This window comes from Phodopus roborovskii, unplaced genomic scaffold (genome assembly GCF_943737965.1).
Source record: "Phodopus roborovskii unplaced genomic scaffold, PHOROB, whole genome shotgun sequence".
NCBI classification, from domain to species: Eukaryota; Metazoa; Chordata; class Mammalia; order Rodentia; family Cricetidae; genus Phodopus; species Phodopus roborovskii.
The window spans coordinates 20,061,482-20,079,444 of record NW_026126541.1 but is presented as its reverse complement, the minus strand read 5'-3'; the positions used below and the strand labels follow the sequence as shown (position 1 = coordinate 20,079,444).

Genomic DNA, 17,963 nt, shown 5'->3' with positions numbered 1-17,963 from the left:
AAATGCAAGAAATCAACAAATCTTTTTAAAAAAGGAGGAAAGAAAAAAAATAAAAAAAACCAAACCCAACAAAAAACAAAAAACCAAAACCAAAACAAACAAACAAACAAACAAAAACCAACCAAGCAGATGAAAGAAACAATTCAAACAATTCACAACCTTAAAACTGAAACAGGGACAATAAAGAAAACACAATCTGAGGGAATGCTGGAAATAGAAAAGCTGGGTAAATGATCAGGAACTACAGATGCAAGTATAACCAACAGAATACAAGAGATTGAAGAAAGAATCTCAAGTTCTGAAGATAAAATAGAGGAAATAGATCCATCAACCAAAGAAAATCTTAAATCCAACAAATCCTTAACACAAAATATCCAGGAAATGTGGGACACCGTGAAAAGACCAAACTTAAGAATAATAGGTATAGAAGAAGTTGAAGAAGCCCAGCTCAAAGGTGGAGAAAACATATTCAACAAAATCATAGAAAAAAACCTGAAGAAGGAAGTACAAGAAACATACTGAACACCAAATAGACTTGACCAAAAAAAAAAAAAAAAAAGTTTCCTTGATACATAATAATCAAAACACCAAACATACAAAATAAAGAAATGATATAAAGAGCAGCAAAGGAAAAAAAGCCAAGTAACATATAAGGGCAGATTTATCAACATTACACCTGACTTCTACATGGAAACTCTAAAAGCCAGAAGGTCCTGGATAGAGAGGTACTACAAACACTAAGAGACCATGAATGCCAGTCCAGACTACTATACCCAGCAAAACTCTCAATCACTATAGATGAAGAAAGCAAGATATTCCTCAACTAAACCATATTTACATAATACATATCTACAAATACAGATCCACAGAAAGTTCTGGAAGAAAAACTCCAACCCAAGGAAGTTAGCTACATTCACAAAAACACAGGCAATAGATAATTCTACTTTACCAGAACCCAAAAGAAAAAGCAGGGTAAATCTACATGCAATACCACCACTACCAACAAATCCAAAATAAACAATGGTCCTTAATCCCCCTCAATATTAATGGTCTAAACTTGCCTGTAAAACACACACACACACACACACACACACACACACACACACACACACACAGAGAGAGAGAGAGAGAGAGAGAGAGGCGAACAGAATGGATGCGAAGATAGAGCCCATCCTTCTGCTGCATACAAGAAACAAACCTCAGCTACAAAGACAGATGCTACCTCAGAGTAGGTTCAGAAAATATTTTTCCAATCAAATGGACTCAAGAAACAAGCTGGTGTAGCTATCCTAATATCTAATGAATTAGACTAAAATTAATCAAAAGATTTTAATTTGTACTCCCACTGGTGGTGGGAATGCAAACTCGTATAGCCACTTTGGAAATCAGTATGGTGGGAATTAGTCTACCACAAGATCCAACAATTCCACTCAGCCATATACCCAAAAGATGCACATTCATGCAACATAGACATCTGCTCAACTATGTTCATACCAGCAGTATTTGTAATAGCCAGAACCTGGAAGGAACCTAGATGACCCTCAACTGAAAAATGAATAAAGATAATGTGGTACATTTACACAATGGAGTACTACTTAGTGTAAAAACAAATGGAATCCTGAAATTCTCAGGGAAATGGATGGAACTGGAAGAAACCATCCTGAGTGAGGTAACCCAGTCACAAAAAGACAAACATGGTATGTACTCACTCATATATGGATATTAGACATAAAGCAAAGGATCACCACCTTGCAGTCCACACGGCCAGAGAAGCTAGGAAAGGAGGACCCTAAGAGAAACATACATGGTCCCCTGAATAAGGGGAAATTGGCAAGATCTCCTGAGAAAACTGGGAGCAGGGTGGGAGAGAGGAGAGCGGGAGTTAGGAGAATGACAAGGAGAAAAGAGGATGGGAAAAGAGAACATGAGGGAGCAGGAAGATTGAGTCAGGGAGAAAATAGAGGAGATCAAGAAAAGAGATACCATAATAGAGGGAGCCATTACAGTTTTAAAGAGAAATCTGGCACTAAGGAAATGTCCAGAGACCTACAAGGATGACCACATCTAACAATCTAACCAATAGTGGAGAGGCTACCTTAAATGCCCTTTCCTCTTAATGAGATTGATTACTACCTTATATGCGATCCTAGAGCCCTCATCCAGTAGCTGATGGAAGGAGAAGCAGACACCCACAGCTAAGCTGAACTCCTGGAATCAGAGAGAGAGGAGTGATGAGCAAAGGGGTCAAGTCCAGCCTGTAGAAACCCACAGAAACAGCTGACCAGAAAAGGGGAGCTCATGGACCCCAGACTGACTACGGGGAAACCAGCATTGGACTGACCCAGACCCTGTGAACATGGGTCTGATTTAGGAGGTCTGGAAAGTCTATGGTACCTCTAACATTAGAACCAGGATGTATCCTTAGTGCAGGAACGGAGTTCGGGAGTCCATTCCCCATGGGGAGATAGTCCCTTAGCCTAGAGACATGGAGGAGGGCCTAGGCCCTACCCCAAATGATTTGACAGACTTGGATGATCCCTCATAGCTGGCCTCACCCTCCCTGGGAGAGCATGGGGTATGGAGTGGGGGGGGGGACCATGGGAGGATGAGAGGAAGAGAGAACTGGGACAGGTATGTAAAACTAAAAAAAAATATTAAATACAAAAAAGAGAAAGCCTCTGAGGCCTTTACCTGATATTTCTTCACATTTCATAATTCTCTTACCTAAAGCTTCCATTGATAAATTTGAAAATGTCTTTGCTTTTTATTTTTGAAATTGTTGCATGTTGGAACAAAGTGTTGGGGAAAAAAATCAGTGTTCCCGTTTTCTCAGTCATTGGGCCTCATATTTGGCTTCAGTACAAATTATTTAATTTTATTCCTTTGAGTGAGAACTATTTCTTAGACACAGAAGAGGGAGTATTTCAGAAGAGAAAGGTGACTTGGAGTCAGAATGGGGAGGAAGCAATATGGAAAAGAAATGGTGTGTATAATGTCAAAGTCATGATGCACTTGAATAAAAATGGCACTATGAAATCTAGTCAATTATATAATGAATATACACTAGTAATTGCTTAATAAAACATCAAAATATATTTTAAAATAATGTGATGTTGATGAGAAAGGAGACAAGCTAACAAACTGTAATAGTCAATGAAAAAAGATTTTTCAAGATTGAGATACAGTGATTGATTATGCTCTCTGTATTACCATCACAGCACTCCTTAAAAAGCAAAGTAAAATGATATACTAGTTGAGCTAAGAGGGCTATCTCTGTTTAAGTGTTCTTTGATTCTTATATTCTATAAAAGGAAAAGTTGGTCCAAAGCATCATGCTGACTTACAAATATGCCAGACCAAGTGTCACTCCAGGTATGAAAAGAAATCTACTGAGACTGTTTTATTCAAACCTATTCTATGGGACTTTAGAGCAATATGATTTGGGCAACAAATTATTGCTTACTTTGTTGTAGATAATAAGGATAATCGCTACTTTTGGTTATTGAAATTTATCTTAGTTCCCTGTGTAGCCACTTTTGTAGTCTTTGAGCAAGATTACAAAACTTGAGCAAACTTTTATGACCTTTTATTAAAACAACGATCACATAATTATTAACTAGATTAATGACTGTTAGTGATTACGATCAGTATAGTGCCATCATCCACAGTTAAGAAATTATGATGTATATAGTTGAACTGTATACTTTTATGTAGGGAAGGAGGGCAAAATGCAAGAAATGTGAGTTAAATTATAAATGCTCCCTTTGGCTCAGGCATTTTAATACTTGGTACCCACTTGGTGGTGCTGTTTGGGACATGATTAGGTTATAGAATTTATTATTACAGATTCTGTAGATTATTGTGAAGGTGATGTTGTAATTAATTCACTAGACCCAAGATGAATTATAAATGGGTGTTTATTGTGGAACAATTGTACATAAAAATACAAAGGACTGCTAGAGTGTTTCCCTGCTCTTTCTACCAGATCCGCTGACCCAACAGAAAGAGTGCACCAAGGAAAGCCACCCCTCAAACCTCTCAAGCTCCTCTCTTTCAGCTTCCTTTTGCCTGAAGCCATACCCAAAGGGGTGTAGCCACCATTTCAGGTCCACAGACTAGATGCCCACAATCCCCCTTTTAGTCTAAAGAAGAAGGGTTTAATCCTGATGCAAAAACTATATTCAGTGATAACAAATGTCAGGTATACTCCTGGAAAAGGAAAGGTAAACAAACACTAATTAAAACCTGTTATCAGCAAGAGCAACACTGGGCAATACATATATACTACATGTCTAGTATACATGTCCAGTATCAGGGTAAATGTATGACAGAGATTATTCTGGTAGCAGTCCTAATCTGGTAAGTCTAAAATTTATCTATCAAAGATAAGAGAGGCTATTACTATGGCTTTCTAGTCTCCAACTCATCAAAGTCCTGAGACTGAAGTTCTTATCTGAAGCTCTGGCCAGAGTATTTTAAGAAGTTGTACCATCATAGTTAGCTAGTCTGGCATTTTCTATAGCAGTATAGTCCTCATCTGGTCTTAGAGTGGTGTTTACTAGTTCATAGACAATTTGAATCAAGTGAAGTTGATAAAGTGGGGCCCCATCCTCTTTCCAGAGACTTCAGCTATTACTGTTAGGAAATGTTATAGTTTATAGTGAAAGAGTTAAACATTAATATCAACACAGAATGTTGAACTTTTATAGGTATGCATAATGGGAAAGGTAACAATAAGAATGAAAATAAGTATGAAATCAATTAGGATTTTTGAGAGATAACAGAGTTTAGACAAATAATAGTCCCTAAAATTTGTTTTCTTGTCTTACACCAATTGGCTTCTTGATATAAGACAGAAACTGAATTTTATTTTAACAACATGCTTGAATTTAGAGATGGAAAGCCAAATCCAACTCCAAAGCCAGCAGGATCCATTCATCCAATGATGCTGATCTGATCTTTAAGGGCCAAAGAACCTTTTTGCATTGTGAATTAGCATTCTCATAAGCTAGAGATTCTGTGAGTATTCGTCTAGCTTCTTTCTGTATCTGCTACTCTTATTTGAACATCTCTAGTTAATCTTTGCAAAAATGCACTATAATGTTCCTTTGGGTCTTGTAACATCTCAGTATAGGACTCAATTCTTTCCCCTGTTTCTTGAATCTTATCCTAAGCATTCAAAGCTGCTGTATGACATAGGAACAAGATGTATTCATCATATGCATCAGCATAAAGACCTTCACCAAGGATTTTGGGAAGCCTTATAACCTTGCTTTTGGCCTTTAATTTCAAATGCTTTGAACTCTCCTCTCCAAAAAACATGCCATTCAATTTGAAATGCAGTTTCAAAGACAGCTGAGATTAATTGACCTCAATAGTTAGGGGTCACCCTATTTCTTGTTGCCCATGACCCTATTAATTGCCTCACATATGGTGAATGCATGCCATAAGAGTCTACTGTTTCCTTTATTTTTTTTTTTAATCTTTCCTATGTATTGACTCCCAGTAATGTTCAACAAATCCTTTTGGGTATTTTTTAGTTGCTGGTTTTCAGTAACAGTGATGGGGTACACCATAGGGGATGATGTAATGACCTTTGCTAAGTCATCTCTGACTCTGAAAGGTAGTGGTAATGTCAAATCCCTTTCAATCTCTATTATTTGTACCTCCACTTCTGGTGTATCAGTTTTAAGGTTTTATATGGCCTGTAATCTATTCACCATTGTTTCTCTGAGTGTTTGAACTTTCTGGACAGTATAAATTTCTAGGGATTTCATTAAACCAGGCTGTCTGGAAGTTTCTTGTTCTCTTCATTCATATATCTAAATATTTAACATTCTTATCCATCGAGATTATCTGAATGACATGTAAATTGCCTTCCAAAAACAATGTTCTATCTGCTAGCTTGCCATTAATCTTAAACATGGAACAATTTTTTTTCTGTTAGTATTTCAATTTTGTGTTCAATGTTTTGTATTATTTTAGTCGAATAATCAGACATGAAACAAAATTATTTTCTGCTAGCTGGTTAGTTTTATGTTCCATATTTTGCATTTCGTTTGTCAAATAACCATTGCCATTTTCAATGTTCTGAATCCCTTTTTCTAAGCTCTCATTATTAGTCTGTAAAGTATTTTCAATGACTGAGCAGTCAAAAGGACCTCAGACAGTGGAACCAGTATGTATCCCTGATGCACAAATGGACCTTGAGAACCCCATGGAGGGATACTGCCTTAACCTAAAGACAGGAGAGAAGTCCTAGTCCCTACTTCAAATGACCTGACACATCTACATGACCCCACCTGGATGGCATTGCCCTACATGTGGAATTGGGGTGGGGGGATGGGAGGGGAGGGTGGTCAGGGTGCATGTGAGGGGGCAGAGAGGGTAAAAGGGAGGGAGGGAGAGGGAACTGGGATCGACATGTAAAATAATAAATTAAATAAAAAAAGTATTTTCAATGGTATGAATCCTCTTTACTAATGTCATTAACAGTCTGTAAAGTCTGTATGGTCTTTATAAGTCCCTCATTCTTTGCTCTATTGTGAAACAAGTTCTTTACGGATATTACATGGATTACGGTGCTAATAGCCACCATGAATAATATATATTCTAGGTCATAAGCCTCTTCTATAATCCCATCTACATAAGAAACCAAAAGGTTTTTCACTTCTTGTATAGGAATATTATCTGCCATTGCTATGAGTAGTCAATTGACCTTAAATAGATTCCTGAAATGTGCGGCTCTGTGTGACGTTGGCTTGTAGGCAGCTTTGCAGCTAGGTGGGCAAATCGAGTGTAGAGAAAAGCTGATGCAACTCAAAGTTCTGGGCCACTTTCCACAGGCATGAGCCCACAAATCCACAATACACAAATTGCACGACTAAGTACTAGCTTTTCCTGGGATTGGCTGCTGAAACTGTGCAGCCAACTCAGCGACTAGAGCAAAATACAAAAGTCGTAGGCTGTACAGGCAGCCATGTGGCGGTATTGGGGACCTACCCAAGCACATATCTGGGGGTCAATGTTAGGCAAGGTGGTAATTATATCATTAGACCCAAGATAAATGATAAATGGATGTTTATTGAGGAACAATTATGCAGAATAATACCAGATCCTCTGACCCAACAGAAACTAAGCAACAAAGAAAGGCACCCCTCAAGCTCCTCTCCATTTCCATCTGCCTGAACCACACTGGAAGGGATGTGGCCACTGTTTCAGGTCCATAGACCAGATGCCAACACTATTGTGCTTTTCCAGTTTTACACCTGCACTGATTGGACTAGAAGAATTCAAATACCTTTTTAAAGGAATCTATAGTAAGTAAAGCCAGGGGAGTAAGTATGCCATTTAGATAGTCATTTTGATTTCTAAATACTTCTGGAGACACTGATACTTTTTTCTGTCCCATTGCATTTAGGGGAAAAAAAAGATCTTTCATGGTTGAACTACACAACACTGAAAAACACAGAACTTTCTTTAGCTAAAAGCTTTGTATATATTTTCTGATTCAAGATATATTATTGATAGCTATGTTTTATTGTCTTGGTTTTATAAATGGCCTAAGAATGAAATAGTTATAAGACTTACATTGCTGAACAAAATATGTCCAAATGTTTAACATAACAAAGAAATATTAAAAATATGCATGACCATGGTGATACACAAATGTATTTCTAGCCATTGGGACAATGTAGAAGAAGAATTGTCAGTTTGAGATCAACTTAAGCTATATAGTAATACTTTGTTAAAAAAAGAAATACTTTTCATAGAATATAAACATTCTTCAAAAGTCATAAATTCCTACCTGGTAACTAACCTGAGAATATAAATGTTGAGTAGTTTATTCCATCTCAAAATTAATCTATTGCTTCTTAATAGTAGTTGTACATTATAAATATGTTTGTTTATTTTTATTAGCAGTATTTGAACAATAGTCAGTATGGTTAAACCAGAAATTCAAATGGGAACCCTGTAAAGAAGGACGAGTGTAAAGAACATCTTATTTTTATCTCTATCAAAAGGACAAAGTCTACTTGAAAGAGAGAGAGAGAGATTAAAGGTTATCTGATTAATCAGTCAATGATGTTTCAAGAGGAACATGTTGATCCTGCAGACAGTGTTATAAAAGCTCCATGCAGTCTGATAAGAGCTGTGTCAGTGAGAAGGGTCTCCATGGGTCCTGTTGTGGTATTGGTATTCATTCTATCCTGCCTGCTTCTCCTCTCAGTCTGGAGACAGAGCTCTGAGAGAGGGAGGCTCCCTCCTGGCCCCACTCCTCTCCCACTGATTGGCAATTTCCTCCAAATAGGTGTGAAGGACATCAGCCGATCCTTGACCAATGTAAGTATTCTTTGTGCTCCTCCAATACATTGATAAAGAAGATAACATCGAAAGCTGCTTTTAAAGAAAATCTAGTATCAGAGGCAGGATTGTTATAAATAACCATGAAGTCAAAACCCTTTCAAACTATTGTGTACTTTATGACTTTCACAGCTGGCCTTTGCCAGGAATTCAGTAATGACAGAGTTTTGAGATGAAAGGACATTTATGCCATTGCATTTTATGAAAAAAAAAAAAGAAAAAGAAGAAAAGGAAAAGAAAAAACAATGAAAAAAGAAAAAAATTCCCCAAAATTGCAAAATTTGTGACTATGTCCTATCATAAAAAACAAAAACAAAAACAAACAAACAAAAAAAAAACCCCAGCTATTTCCATTGAAGGTCAATAGTGAGTAATCGTTTATTTAATAAGTCAGGTAGAATTTTAGATATCCATTTTTATTTAGGGTATCTATTTGCTGCTGTACTTAAAAGAACTGATGCCTAATTTAACTAAATACCAATGCTCATGGAATAACAAAAGAAATTCAAGAAAGAAGCCAAGTTTTCAGCATATTTGGTGATATTTATATCCAGTTTTAATAGTTGTAAAACTTAAGTCTGGGGCTAAGAATGCTGCCAGATAAGGAAATATTGCATGGCTCTGTTCAGTGTCTGTTCAGTGCTCACTCTCTATGTTTGTAGTAGCAGATGCCAAATATGGACTGCTCAACAGAATCATTTGTGCTGACTTACAAATTTACATTTCAAAATTAAGTAGGCCTGGTTCCATTGCCTTATTTCACATCATTTCATTTGTTTCATTGGTCTACTTGTCTATATTTTTATCTGTACCAGGCTGCTTATATTTCTGTAAGTCCATAATATAATTTGAGGTTGGGTATTGCAATTCATTGAACAGTATTTTTGCTCCTTAAAAGGCCCTTGACTATTTTTGGTTCTTTGTGGTCCCATATGAAGTCCTGTTGTTTCTCTAAACCTTCAAATATGTCACCAGAAGTTTGATGCATAGCATTAAATCTATAAATACAGTAATATGGGTTTAGTAGTATGGGTATTTTGTTCCTTGGTTTCTGCTTCTTTTCTGGTCTTCTGCCTGGAGTTATTTGAGTAGAGGGTCTCCAAACCTGTGGACTGGACTTCCCACTCTGCTCAAACAGGGCATTTGTGCCCAAGTTTGGGGACTGTGACATGGTGGGTAGTATGGGAGGGATGATTGTGCATAGAGTAGTCAGGCACTTAGAGAGCAGGGGCAGTCAGCAGGCAGGTAGTTGGTCTACATGTAGTGTTGGTGGCGAGCTTCTTCCTGATTGTTTTGATGTGAAAATTCATTGTAATCTTTATATAACAAGTACCTAAGCCCTCAGCAGTTACATGGTTCACTGTAGGTGATCAATAACTGATAATCACCATAATGTGCTATGAATAGGTTTCAGAACCATTTGAAGCTGATTTTTGCCTGAATAAAAATATTAAAATACAGTGAGTGATAATGTTAGTGTGTATGAGGTTGAGTCCATGCAGATCAAAGTGACTTTTTTCATTGGCATTTACTTTTTTCTTTCCTATTTCCAGTTATCAAAAGTCTATGGTCCTGTGTTCACTCTGTACTTGGGCATGAAGCCCACTGTGGTGTTGCATGGGTATGAAGCTGTGAAGGAAGCTCTGATTGATCATGGGGAGGAGTTTGCTGGACGAGGACACTTCCCAGTGGCTGAAAGAATAACTAAAGGCCTTGGTAAGTATGTGTACATGTTTATGCGAGTACTGCATAGTGTTTACTTTGAAAGGGAATACTGAAAGCAGGGGCTGGAGATCTTCCTTTTGTACAGGTTGGACCTCTCTGTGGTTTCACCTATCAGATCACTTGTCTGTTCCCAGAATCTAATTCTAGTGTTTTACCATTTCTTTAGGCATTGTTTTTAGCAATGGAAACATATGGAAAGAGACAAGGCGCTTCTCACTCATGGCTCTGCGGAATCTGGGCATGGGCAAAAGGACCATCGAGCACAGGGTTCAAGAGGAAGCACAGTGCCTTGTTGAGGAACTGAGGAAAACCAATGGTGAGTGCAGATTTATACATGTACATCTCAGTTAGGTAGTAGTGTAGTCATGTTGATTATATCTTTTCTAAAATACATGTTGTTTTTAAATCAGAAACAATGACTGTAAGTTTCATGTTAATTTTCTATTGAGCTGCAGAACAAAGCATTTCAATTGCCATAGGAATAATTTATCTTTGTGGTTCATTTCACTGTGGAATAAGTGCTTGTGTTAATGGTAACGTAGCCAAATCAGAGGATATTTGTTTACATTTTCTTGGATCACACTGGTTTGAGTGAATTAACTGGCCATTAGTTCATCTAGGTCCATGCTTACAGTCCTTGGTAACAATGATGTTCTTTATGGTTTTCCTTTCTTAGTTGACTGTAATAGAATTTTCATCAGTGATTGTTTCTTCTATAGCATGATATCAAATTGTATTTTGTTTAAAAATTATTTGCGACATTGAGAAAGCTACATAATGTGTTTTGAGAATGATGCCCCAACAACTCTTCCGAGATAAACCCCCACTTTCCTATAAGCCCTACTTTGTATAGTTTCTTTATTTAATATCCACAAACCTGATTTGTGCTTGACATATATGATTTTTTAAAAGAATTTTCATTAGTGCTTTCAAAATTTTGTACTTATTTAAAAATATGTTTTCATTGAAGTAGAATCACATAATCCCTCCCTTTCCCTATTTCTTTCTAGATGCCGCCCTTGTCCCCATTCATTCTTTTCCCACTCTTCAATAGTTAGCCACTTTCCTTTGATTATTATTGTATATATGCCTGTATATAGACACATATGTATTCAACTTCCACCCTCCCCCCCCCCAGATCAAGCCATAGAACTGTCACCCACACTCAGAGGGTCTAGCTGGGTCTTATGCAGGTCCCCAAGATGTCAGTCCATAATGTGTGAGCTCCCACTAGTTCAGGTCAGCTATCTCTGTGGTTTTCCACATCATGCTCCTGACTCCACCCCCTTGTCCATATGATAGCTCCTCCTTCTCTTCAGCTGAACTCCCGGAGCTCAGCCTAGCTAACTGGTATTGGTGAGTCTTGACCTAGGTGGGTTTCCAGTTTTCTGAGAAACTGCCATACTGATTTCCAAAGTGGCTGTACAAGTTTGCACTCCTACCAGCAGTGGAGGAGTGTTTACTCTTACTCCACTGTTCTCAGTGGTTTTGATCTTAGCCATTCTGAGAGGTGCAAGATGGAATCTCAGAGTTGTTTTGGTTTGCATTTCCCTGATGACTGAAGATGTTGAGCAATTCCTTAAATGTCTTTTGGCCATTTGAGTTTCCTGTGTTGAGAATTCTCTGTTTAGATCTGTTCTGATTTTGAAATTGGATTACTTGATGTTTTGGTGTCTAGTTTCTTGAGTTCTTTTTATATTTTGGAGATCAGTCCTCTGTCAGATGTGGGGTTGGTGAAGATCTTTTTCCATTCTGTAGGTTGCTGTTTAGTCTTGTTGACCATGCCCTTTGCTTTAGAGAAGCTTGTTAGTTTCAGGAGGTCACATTTCTTGGTTGCTGTTTTCATAGTCTGTGCTACTTCTGTTATATTTAAGAAGCAGTTCCCTGTGCCCATGTGTTCAAGTCTACTTCCTACTTTCTCTTCTGTCTGGTTCAGTATAACTGGATTTATGTTGAGGTCCTTAATTCATTTGGACTGGTGTTTTGTGCATGGCAATATGTATGAAACTATTCTTTCTTCTGCATATCAGAAATCAGGCATCCCAGCATCATTTGTTGAAGTTGTTTTCTTTCTTCCCATTGTACAATTTTGGCTTCTTTGGAAAAAAATAAGGTGTTCATAGATGTATGGACTGATGTCAGAGTCTTTGACTCAATTCCCTTGAACCACATACCAGTTTTAATGTCAACACCAAGCTATATTTTATTACTGTATCTCTATAATAGAGCTTGAGATCAGGGATTGTGATGTGTCTGCAAACTTTTCTTATACACGATTGTTTTGGCTATTCTGTTTTTTTGTTTGTTTGTTTGTTTGTTTTGTTTTTCCATGTGAAGGTGAGTATTGTTCTTTCAATGTCTTTGACGAATTGTGTTTGGATTTTAATGAGGATTGCTTTGAATCTGTAGATTATTTTGGCAATATTGCCATTTTTCTGTGCATATCCTAACTATCTAAGATCATGGGAGATATTTCCATTTTCTGATATCTTCTTTAGTTTCTTTCTTCAAAGACTTAAAGTTCTTGTCTTACAGTTTTCTCACATTTTTGTTTATCATTACCCCAAGGTATTTTATGTCATTTGTGGCTATTGTGAAGGGCGATGTTTCGATGTTTCTCTGATTTATTTCTCATCCCTTATATCATTTCCATATAGGAGTTTTACTGTTTTCTTTGTGTGTGTTAATATTGTATCGTGACACACTACTGAATGTGTTTATCAGCTGTAGGAGTTTTCTGGTAGAGTTTTTAAGATTCAGGTAGAGTTTTTGAAGTCACTTTGGTATACTATCATAACACCTGTAAATAGTGTAAATTTGACTTCATGCCTTCTAACTTGCATCCCCTTGATCTCCTTTTGTTGTCTTATTTCTCTAGTTAGAACTTTCAGTACTATATTGAATAGATATGCAGTGAGTGGGCAACCTTGTCTTGGTCCTGATTTTGGTGGGATTGCTTTCAGTTTCTCTACATTTAATTTGATGTTGGCTGTTGGCTTGCTGTATATTGCCTTTATTATGTTCAGATATGTTCCTTGTATCCATGATTGTTCCAAGACCTCTATGTGTACCTTTAGCCTTTGAGACATTTGTCATCATCTACTGTAAACAAAAGCTTCTCTGATGGTGGTTGAGGCATGCCTTGTATGTGTGGCATTCCTCTGGATTATGTTTGACTTACCAGGGCTATACCCTTAAAGAAAACTGACTCAATTTCTTTGGAGAGCTAAGTAGAGCCAGTAGTTTCCTGACTATTTTTGGTACTTTGTACCCACATTCCCTCTCCATACTGTGATTTGGTCTGGCTTAAACTTGCATGGGTATAGTGAATCTTGTCACAACTCCTGCAAGTTGACATGGGCAACTGCCTTGCTGTGTTCATGAGACACTGTTTCCTAATAGTCACACACCACCTCTGCCCTTTTCTGCCCCCTCTTCCATAATGATCCCTAAATCTTAGGAAGAAGCAGTGAGACACAGTTGTCAAATTAATGGAAGAGCATACTGTAGTGTCTAATTGCTCTGTTCTTGAGTAGCTGTGGATCTCTATGTTAATAATTACCTATCACAAATAGTTTCTCTGGTGTGGGTTGAGAGATTCATTAATCAATAGATCTCATGACATAATTTGAAGTTGGTTAATAGTATGACCATTTCATAGGAGAATAGTAGTAGATTCTCCCCCAAGGTAGATTATATGTCTAGGCACAGGACCTTAGCCTGATACTTGTGCCAAGTATGAATTTATCTTTGAAACTGGCCCTAAACTGAAAATGAATGCTGTTTGTAACTTCTATGATACTCATTCTACTATGCACCAGTTGATGTGCCTTGCCAGGCAAGTTGTTATTGTAACTTCCACAGTTCAGGGTTGGATAAAAATGATCATTACTTTTCTTGTAGCCCACATAGCAGCACCTTCTAGCACTATGAAAGTTAGACTATATAACATTTTTCAGAAATCTAAAATTAATAACTTAATGATTTGCCTAAACATTTTCAAAACTGAACAATTAATATCATAAAAAGAAGATAGGAAGAATGCTGAGTGTGGTGGTGCATGCTCTTAATCCTAGTACTCAGGAGTCAGAGACAGGTAGGTATCTGTGAGTTCAAGGCCAGTCTGATGTACATAATAAATTCTTAGACAATCAAGGCTATGCTTTTCTTAAAAACAAAACATTAACAAAAATCTAATCAGGAAGAAATTTTAAAAAGGCAGAAATAAATTAACAGAGTAAAACCTGACAAAAACTGCAGAGAATCCCTTAGACTACTCAGTCCTTCTGGCTGAGACCCATATTCAGGGGGGGCCTGAGTCAGTCCCATGCTGGCTTCCCAGCTATCCGTCTAGTGGCCCGTTAGCTCCTCCTTGTTCAGGTAAGCTGTCTCTATGTGTTTCTGCAGCCTGGTCTTGTTCTCTCCATCTGCATCTGGGTTCTAGTTCAACTCAGTGTTTATGTATGGGTGTTTGCTCCTGTTTCCAGATCTACATGACCCCAACTGGACGGCATTCCCCTACATATGGAATTGGGGTGAGGGATGGGAGGGGAGGGTGGTTAGGGTGCATGTGAGAAGTCAGAGAGGGTAAAAGTGAGGGAGGGAAGGAGGGGGAGGGAGAGGGAACTGGGATCCACATGTAAAATAATAAATTAAATAAAAAAACTTCAGAGACTCAACGAAGAGTTGTTTCTTTAAAAGATTAATCAGATTAAAAAAATAGTTCAGTAAAATTGACCAAAAGAAAGATGTGGACCAAATTTCTAAAACTGCAGATGAAGTAGGAGACATTACAATACACACTGTGTAGTTCTGGCTGTCCAGGCCTCAAACTCACATATCTACCTTCCTTGTCCTGGGATTAAAGGTGTTTGCCACCACTACTATGACACAAATAGGATGGACTAGAGAGAGATATACCCTACCCAACTAAAAAAATCTAAAAGAAGCACACACACACACATACCCTGGTAAATTCAAATCAAATTGAAATAGACTCATAACAACCAATGAGACAGAGGCAGTAATTAAAAATCTCTCAATTACCATAGGACAGGAGGAGGTGAATTCAGTGCATAATTCTACTAGAACTTCAGAAAATACTCCTTGAATTATTTGGTAAAATAGAAAATGATGAGACATTTCTAAAAGTCTTCCTACAATGTTGTTAATGCCCTGAAACCAAAAATGGGCAAAGCATAAAAGAAAGAAAGACTGAACGAAAGAAACATAGAAAGAAAATTATAGGCTAACATTTCTTTTCTATTAAACATGGAGAAAATATTTTGTCAATATAATATTTGTGAGCAAATTCATAATTTATCAAAAAGATTATCCAGTGTGATCTAATTAGATTGATCCCAGAGCTTCAGGGATGGCTCAATATATGGAAATTAATAAATGTAAACAATTTCATTATTCTTACTTGAAACTTATCATTCCAACTTACTTTCTGTTGAAACTTGTGTGACAGCACAAATCTGTAAGATACACAAGGAGAAAACAAGTACTTTATTTCTTAATTATATGATGTCTTCAATTAAACATGAACTACTTTTGTTAACTTTTTGACTCTGTCATTTCTGCTCAAGTTCACCTTTGTGTGTGTGTGTGTGTGTGTGTGTGTGTGTGTGTGCGTCTGTGTGTGCAGAAAATAAATCACTTCTTTTTGCTACACCTATAAATGCTACTTACTTAAGAGGTTCCTGTTTTTGAAAAAAAAATCTGATCAGATGTTTAATTTCTAAGGATTTTTAAGTTCTTTCTTCCAAATAAAGTGAAAAGGAAAGACCAAAAATCAAATTTAATCTGTAATGGCATGTATGCATGTAAGCAAAATCCCAATACTTTACTCTTCAATGTTTTGGCTTAAATAAAACATTTCCTGATACCATAGAATATAATCATGTTTTAAAACTCTGGCATAGTCACAACAATATTAGGAAGTTTCCTGTTACTCATATGTTCAATACTTTATTATTCAGAATGCTGTTAATTCATCTGATCCTTATTTGAGGTATTCAGATTTAAATTTTGGATCAGCTTGAATGTAAAGTGTATTTATCATTTGATCAAAGCAAACTCACTATAGAAAGGACATCAGAAGAAACTGTCCTGAGAACTGGAGAGATGGCTTATCACTTGTGAGAGAATGCTTCCTTCAGAGTAGCAGCAATGGCTTCCCAGTGGCCATTCCAGGCAGCTTCATGAGATCAGACATGCCATCCTATCCTCCCCAGAAATACACTACACATGCACAGTCACACACACGCATGCGTGCACACACACACATACACACACGCACACATGCACATGCTGCATACACACACTCTCATACATGTGAGCACATTCACACAAATAAAAATAAGTCTAAAAAGAAATTTCTTTACGATTTTTTGACCTGTAATACCACACACATATGTGCCACACAAATTTTAAGAATTATATCAGTATAGTAATTTAATGATGATGATTTTGGAAAATGTTTACTAACCACACTTTTCCCCAAATATGCTATGTAGACTTTAATTGAACATAATCATTGTTTACTTCTTTTAAAAATAAGCATTATTGTTGCTAATACTGTATGTAGTGTGTGCCTTATGAAGACATTACATGGTAATGTAGCATGTGCTTTGAAAATGCCTCCCTACCATCCTCTTTCTGGGATGCCTCATCCCTAGTTTTTCATATTGCATCCTCCCCCAGGCTTATTTGTTATAATTAAAACTATTGTTTTTTTCTTTTATGTATATAAATGTTTGCCTGCGTTTCTGTGTGTGCACCACTTGTGTACCCAGTGACACAGAAGTCAGAAAATTGTGTCATATTCCTATGGAGCTGGGGTTACAGAAAGTTATGGGTCACCAGGAGGGTGCTCAGACCTGAACTTTGGTCCTCTCACACAGCAGCAAGTGCTTTGAGTGCAGGGCTATCTTTCTAGCACTGACCTTATTATACTTTGTATCTTCTTTTCAAATACTGTATCTACTTCCTTTGAAACAAAATGTATTGTTTTAAACGTTGAAGTGAGAACGGGGGAGTTTCTATGGCTTCTTCAGGTTGCTGTTGGAAGGTTTCATTTATTTAGTAATGCAAACCAATCCACGCGGAAGCGACTGTCCCTGCGTTTACACCTTATGCTCATGTAACTAGAGGAATTCTCCCCGTGTTTTCTCTTCTAATATGAGAGCTCACCTGCAGGGTTGCCATTTCCTCCTTCCTTGGATCAATACTTGCTGTGGTTACTCATTGTGGCTGCAGATCTTCCAGGTGTACACTGCACTCTTCTGTTTAAATCTTCTGTTAAATATGGTAACTAGGCATTCCAGTAGGAAACAATTCTGTTCTGAATACTAGAGATTTGGGGCTTATAAAATACTTCTTTCTTTCAAATACCAAATAGTTGCTAGTGTACAATAGTTGTAGCAGATATGGTCTATTCCTATTTAACTAGTAAGTGTGAGGCCATTTCAAGTTTAAGGTTAAAGTGTTAAGTTGATTCTACATAAAATGGATGATAAGCTATTAGGAAAATTGTAGATATGGTTTAGAACTTCTACAGAATGTTTACCTGTTAACAAAAGGAAAATGTCTTCTTTGTATATTGTAATGGCAATTCTCCAATTGTTTCTAATTCTTCAGGCTCACCTTGTGATCCCACGTTCATCTTGAGCTGTGCTCCCTGCAATGTGATCTGCTCCATTATTTTCCAGAATCGTTTTGATTATAAAGATCGGGATTTTCTTACGTTTATGAAAAAAATACATGAGAATGTCAGGATTCTGAGCTCCCCCTGGCTGCAGGTAAAGATTTTTCCTTCTGGGAACACCCTTCTTATTCCGTATTGAATTTGAGCTGAGATCAAAAAATGG

General features: G+C 37.2%; 1 protein-coding gene across 2 annotated transcripts in view; it reads left to right on the top strand.

Moving 5' to 3' along the window:
* LOC127233441 (cytochrome P450 2C26) overlaps positions 1–17,963 on the top strand; it is a 117,872-nt gene that overhangs the window by 84,095 nt on the left and 15,814 nt on the right. Inside the window, exons 1-4 of one of the 2 annotated variants that reach the window (XM_051199922.1) lie at positions 8,176–8,343; positions 9,918–10,080; positions 10,256–10,405; positions 17,734–17,894. In XM_051199922.1, the coding sequence (XP_051055879.1) occupies positions 8,176–8,343; positions 9,918–10,080; positions 10,256–10,405; positions 17,734–17,894 (642 nt within the window). Of the gene's footprint in view, positions 1–8,175; positions 8,344–9,917; positions 10,081–10,255; positions 10,406–17,733; positions 17,895–17,963 lie in introns of those variants that run through there. The other variant, XM_051199923.1, reaches the window with a different exon arrangement.